This window comes from Atta colombica, unplaced genomic scaffold (genome assembly GCF_001594045.1).
Source record: "Atta colombica isolate Treedump-2 unplaced genomic scaffold, Acol1.0 scaffold236, whole genome shotgun sequence".
Lineage (NCBI taxonomy): Eukaryota > Metazoa > Arthropoda > Insecta > Hymenoptera > Formicidae > Atta > Atta colombica.
The window spans coordinates 355,190-362,011 of NW_017259334.1; the positions used below are offsets into that span (position 1 = coordinate 355,190).

Below are 6,822 nucleotides of genomic sequence, written 5' to 3' on the forward strand. Positions count from 1 at the left end.
CACACACACTCACAGACACACACACACACACACACACACACACACACACACACACATATATATATATATGTATATATATATATATTTTAACAAAGATAACATAAATATAAATACATATTAGACGCATATCGAATTTACGTGGGAGTATCTATATTATAAAGCGCGGTGCTGCATCTTCGAATGTGGATGTTGTCCGACAATAAAAAAATAAATCTTTGTAAACCAGCATCAAATGTTTTATTTAATTTACAGATTCGCATTATTGTGAGTATGGTCAAACAATGTTGCAAACGCTTTGAAGCGTTTTTTAATTGATCAGTTTGTAAAATTCTTTCTTCTAATTGATCCAGCAAACGCTTCAAAGCATTTATAACAAGACTTTGATCACAATCTATATGCTATACACAATCGAAATTATTTTTTTTATAAAAATGACTATTTTTATTTATTCTTCCTTTGATTTTAAAGGAAAAATATTTGTCATTTTAAAACGAAATGTTACATTTCATATTTAAAAGTATATCCAAACAAATTTGTATATCTGCATGAATGTATGCATAACGTATAAGATATCTGTAAGAGACTCAATCACAATCAGAGTATAAAATGAAGGATTCTGATTGTTTAATTTTCTTATGTCTTATGCGTTATATAATAAGCCTTACACCATGGCATACAAAAAACTAAGTAATAAAACATAAGCAGTATGCGAATTAGCAAATCACCGTTAGAGACTGTTAGACCATAATGTAAGCAGTTGGAAAAATCACTTGATTGTTACTTGTAACGAGTTGGAAAAGTAACTCGTTACTAAAAAAAATTAATTTAGTATTTGTAATGTCGTTATTTCTTAGTTATTTGTAACGAGGAAACATTATTCGTTATTTGTTATAAATTACTTTTTTCAGTAAATAAACAGTAATGATGGAAGTTATCTTTTAAAGTGACTTTCCCAATCTTAGCGCAATCTCAGCGTTTAGTTATCATTAAAGTCATAAAAAATTGCAACATCATTATCAAATTGTTATTAAAAAGTAACCGCTAAAATAATGAAATAATAATTCTTCCATTCCCTGATTAGGATCATAATATCATCATAATAAAATTTAATCGCAATATAACATATGAATATATAAGTGAAAACGTAGATTTTTATTTCTGTTACTCTTATTCCTCAGTATCCATCTCTTCATTTTCTAATTGATCTTCTATCTTTCCTTTTAGAGCAGTGAGACTGAGAGGCGCATCTATGTCGAGAATTTTACTTTCTTTCGCCTTGTCTCTCTTGGATCTGTATAAGGGATTTTCAAATCTGCCAACCGCGATTTGTTTTATCCCCCCGACGTTATCGTCAGCTTCTTGGCCGCTCGTTTCAGGAACGTTGCCAATCTGAACGTTGCCCTCAGGAATATTCTCAAAACGGGCGAAACCGTGCTTCTTGTCCGCCCGAATGCCATCTCGAACGGATGAGACGGCTTCCATACATCCAGAGAGAACTCTGCAAAAATTAGATTTTGTCTAAGCAAAATTGCTAAATAAAGCACATTACGTATATTAATACTTCTTGTATACATCTGAAATCAATAATAATTGTTACTATATATAAAATATTAATAAATATATAAAATATTTATTAATAAAAAATATTTTAAAGCAGAACAAAAAGAAAACTGAAAATGAAGTAAACGAGATTAAGTTATTCATGCAATGTCATATTTTGAGAAGACGTCTTTCTTATTGTAGTTAGATATAAAAACCATATCGTTATAATGCAAATGAAATGAAAGTTTTGATCTGAAAAATTTCGGCATTGAACAGGACGTATTTGGCGAATTGAGAAAATTATACAGCAGCCAATTTCATTTAATTTGAGATCTGCTGAGAGCAATAATAAATCGACCGGTAGGCCCGTCGAGTTAATTAAATGTTAAACAAGGAGCGAGGCGCAGGACGGTTCGTAGCAAGTCGCAAAACAATGATGAAGAAATTAGCATCAGAAAACGTAAAATGAAACAATGATAGTAAGTGCATTGGAGCTAAAACTCGTTATTCTGTCCTACTTTGGGAATTAACTCAATTTTACACTCATTGTCTGTCATTCCATCATCCCTTTCCCTTTCACTGTCAAATTCGCAACTCACATCCTCCTCTTTCTTTCTTTTCCTTTCTTTTTTCCTTATCACAAATTTTAATTTTATCTCTATATTTTCTTTTCTTTACATGTCTTATCTTTTGTTATTTTATATTATTAATTTTGTCTGTTGTTCTACTTCTTCTTTGTACTTCACATTTATTTTTCTTATGTTTTTTGTTATTTATTTTTTTGTGTTGTTCTTAAAAGCTTATTTTCTAAAACGGTAATAAACTCTCTTCCTCTCCCTCTCTCTTTTCCTCTCTCGTTTTTTCATCGTATGGAATTAAATGCTTGGAAAATGAGAATCTTGAAGAGTTTGACATTTTCTATTTCTCCGTAGATTTAATATAAGCTGCGTCAGGATTTTGTCACCTACAAATTTGTCACTGATGGAGTTGGAAATAATTTTTCTATCTTTATCATCCATTGTCTCCCTGTTTCATTTCTTCTAGCGTCATGCTTGCATTACGCAAGCCAACTTTTAAGATCAAGTATAATGTACAGTTATCCTATAAAATACAATATAATGATTACCCCCGCTTTTTGAGATTTACATAGAAAATAAATTTATTTAAAAATTTGTTATTATGTGCGATATGATTTTCAATCTTCAATTCGGCTCAAATTTGCATAAGCGATATACATAAAATCATAAAGAAGTAACGATTCATCTAATCATATACTTCCTTCCATAAGTAAGTAAACTACTGATGAATTGTTTAAATGCAAAAATATCAAAATTTTTTTGCGTATTTTTTGTGATTTTTTTACTACTTTTTGCGTACACTATTAAAAATTTCATGAAATTTAATATACTTTTAAGTTACACAATTTGTACTTAATTTCATGACATTACATTAAATTTAATATATTTGTAACTGAAAAGTACATTTGTGTACATGAAATTTAATATATTTTTTATGAAAATTTATGAATTTTAATGTACTTTTTACAAAATTTTTAATGAAAAAAGTAATCATTAAATCTCATAAATTTAATATACATGTTCTTTACATTTAAGTAACTACTGTAACTTAATTTTCAGTTAAATCATTTATTATTTTTAATTTTGTTCATAACCACGAGTATGTAAAGGAAGCTCGTGATTACATTTCTAATAGTGTAACGCTCAAATATTCTTGAAAGAAATTAATACCATACTTACAATATAATCATACTCTCTAGTCATCGGATAAAAATGAAAATAGAATGAGTACGTGTATATGTAGGCTGATAATCCGTGTAATTACTTTTTCTCTATATGGATTTGCAAAAAAACTACCGACGAGAGACTCGTCGGATTAGCACGTTGCGGCTGCAGATTTTCGATCGGACTCATCAGGAATTTTCTGCATGATCATATCATTGTCGATCGCCTACACATACACATAGATGCGCACTTGACACTATATAATTATTGAACATTATTTTTTATTCATTTTTCTTATCACGTTTCCACAGTTATTACTTCGGTAACCATGCGCTGAATAGTATTTGTATGAATTTCGAAGATACACTGATGTGCACGAACGTAACAAGTCATTGTGAGATCCAAGAAAATTTCCTTTTTCAATATCTATATAATTTTAATAATAATATTGATGCAGTCAGTAATATAAATGAGTTGACTCACAAATCCCTCCTACTTCTGTCCGATATGCGCGAAAATACTTTATTCTTCTAAAAACTTTCTTCATGATTTTATGCATAGAAAAAGACCTTTAATTTTGTTGAAATTTAATATAAATTGCTCGCATTACGAGCATGTTGAGAACTGCATGCTGGTTGAGCACAGCTGTTATCTCATTCGACCGGATATGCAAATCTCGAATACAATTAATACCGCACTGAACATTAGTGCGGCTCTATGAACATTCGTAGTTAAGCGTATGGCGGTACATGATAATTGACGCGCTAACTGTATTAACTTTAACTAATATTCGCAGATCCAGTGGATAAGAAAATTTTTTTCAATTAGATTGTGAAAAATTTTTTGTGACAAATGTTTTTCATAGCCTTACCCAAAGTTTGAAAAGACTTACGAAATGAATTCCTATTTTGTTCCATTTCTAAAAGTATTCCAGAGAGTTTCTAAAGAAATTTCAGAGAGAATATCAGGTAGATTAAATTTAGTTCTAATGCAAGCTTGCAATCCTGTCAGATCAATACTTTCCGTAACGGAAAGTATTCATGGCAAAGCACCACAAAGATGAAGATAGAACGATGATATCTACTTACTGCTCTAAAGAATAACCAAAATACAGAAAGGCCAACAGAAGAAGAGTGATTATGACGAAAGGGATCCCGAAAAGCGGTCCAAGCGTAACGGCCAATCGAGTATCTTTCATTGCTGCACCCGCCGTCTCCGCATTTGTCACATTGATTCCTGTATCTAATAATAAAGAAATAAATAAAAAATAGCATTTCTATAAAGAAAAGATCTTATCAATCAATTTTATTCTTTTCAAAAAAAAATAAAGAACTTATTTCCTCAGTAGCAATTAATTACGTTTTTCTATCTCTCTATTTGCTAAAAATTCTTTGATTAAAATTAAAATAATTAAATAACATTAGACAAAATTTTTAGAAAATATTTATTTGTAATGTATGTACATTTTTTAAATAATTTCTAAACTGCATTTAAAAAATCAAAACAATATTTAAATATTTATATGGAAATAATTTTAATAAAAGTATATATAATAATTGTATGTACATATTGATACATGTAACTAAATTTTTTATAATAAATAGATTATATTTTAATAAACGAATGAATAAAAGCAAGATATTGCTTGACAATGGTCAATATACATTCTAATAATAAAACTGGATTAAAAAACCAAGAATCGACAATTGTAGGCGTTAACGATTATGTAATCCATATTGGTGAACAATGAAAACAAGATAAATAAAAGATTTTATCGTTTTTTCATATCTCCATTTTGTTTGTACGTTTGTAATTGCATGATATTACGATTTACGCGATAAAATTGCTTTTGAAAAATTGTAATCGTTTAACTTTTGCTTATAGCACAAACGAATCAATTTTTCGGATTATAATATTATTCAAAAATTTGTTAGAAATTTAAAAGAAAATTGAATAACTATATACTGACTTTGCAGCATTTCCCGTAAATTCTCTACGGCTTCCTCTATCGTAATGCCGGAATAATCCCCTTTTTCTTTTATGAGTATTTCTACACCTCCATTCCAAGTGCATCTGGTGTGCCAAGCAACCTTTTCCGTGTATCCTTCTAAAGCTTCGTCCGCCACGGTTTGTACTGTGGTTAAGGAAATCTGCTGCGATATGGACACGCGTCCGCCACAATACGAGCAACAGTGACCTTCTACCTAAAACGCAAAATAAATTATACTAGTCAAATAATAATGGAAATATGTAATAAATCAATTAAAATTTTAACATCAAAAATATCGAGCGACTATTACTTCTTTAGCAAAAAAAAGTCACAATAAAATCTGTTTACTAATAAATATTTTTCGTTACTTTCTTTATTTTCATATACATATATAGTTTTCATATATTATTTCATATTAATTATTTTCATATATATAATAATTTATTTGCTTTTAATGTAGTATAAAAAATGTTGGTATTTCTAGTTAAGTTAAAGAGTCTCACCGTAAGAGGATATTCGCAGCCCATAAATCCACACCTTGGCCTCTGAATGGCACAAATCTCCTCAAGATAATCATCCTGAGTGTTTCCCTGGCAGAAAACTTTCTTACAATCGAGCGTACTTACAGGTCGCCATACCATGTCACTGTATCTAAAAACATATTTTTTCATAAAATATGATTTACCATATGGAATTCTATTTGCGAGAGCGCAGCAAACGTTATGTTCGGGCTTACTTTACAGTAAACCTGCCTCTGGAAAACTCTCTACGATCTTGGAAGTTTTGCCATTCCCATTCGGTAAACGGCTGGCTCTCGTTTGTTAGCCGAATTGATTTCACTCCTATCTCTCTTACAGGTAGGAGAATACTCAAAGTACGATTCTCACTCGGCAAGACAATGTTGTCATAACTGCAGGGAACGCGCTCGAGATGCGGCGCCGCTATTGAACTACCGTTCCAATTTGCGGGATCAGCCCAAAAGATGCTACCCTCCTTTGACCATCTACTAACTTTTGCGTCCGTGCGTGAATTGCTTAGCTTACACATACATACGTACAGTTTTATTATTAAATTATTATATTAATAAAATAAATAAAATATATTATTAAATTAAATATATTATTTATAAAATAAGTTAATAAAAATAAGTTAATAAAATATTAATTTATTATTAAATTATAAATATATTTATGTACATGTTCAATGTACTTTTCATAAAGTTTTATTAAAAGTACATTAAATTTCATAAATTTAATGTACACGTTTATTACATTTAAGTAACTACTGTAATTTAATTTTCAGTTAAATCATTCATTACTTTTAATTTTATTCATAACCATGAGCTTCATTTACACGTAAAGGAAGCTCGTGATTACATTTCTAACAGTGTAACAATACAATGAATAAATTCACAAAAAATCATGCTCTGATTGATCGTTCACAAACGTATTTATTTCCGAATATCGTACGTACAATTGTAATTACGTAAAGATGCATAAATGCGAGGAGTTTTCTTCGTAGCCCTTTTGAGGCAACACCTACGATCAC

General features: G+C 30.0%; 1 protein-coding gene across 1 annotated transcript in view; it reads right to left on the minus strand.

Moving 5' to 3' along the window:
• Window positions 1-1,163: 1,163 nt before the first annotated feature.
• LOC108688591 overlaps window positions 1,164-6,822 on the minus strand; it is a 6,601-nt gene continuing 942 nt past the window's right edge. Inside the window, exons 2-6 of the mRNA XM_018194902.1 lie at window positions 6,011-6,312; window positions 5,778-5,925; window positions 5,254-5,488; window positions 4,373-4,526; window positions 1,164-1,498 (exon numbers count right to left, since the gene is read on the minus strand). Of these exons, the coding sequence (XP_018050391.1) occupies window positions 1,168-1,498; window positions 4,373-4,526; window positions 5,254-5,488; window positions 5,778-5,925; window positions 6,011-6,312 (1,170 nt within the window). The 3' untranslated portion in view covers window positions 1,164-1,167. The remainder of the gene's footprint in view (window positions 1,499-4,372; window positions 4,527-5,253; window positions 5,489-5,777; window positions 5,926-6,010; window positions 6,313-6,822) is intronic.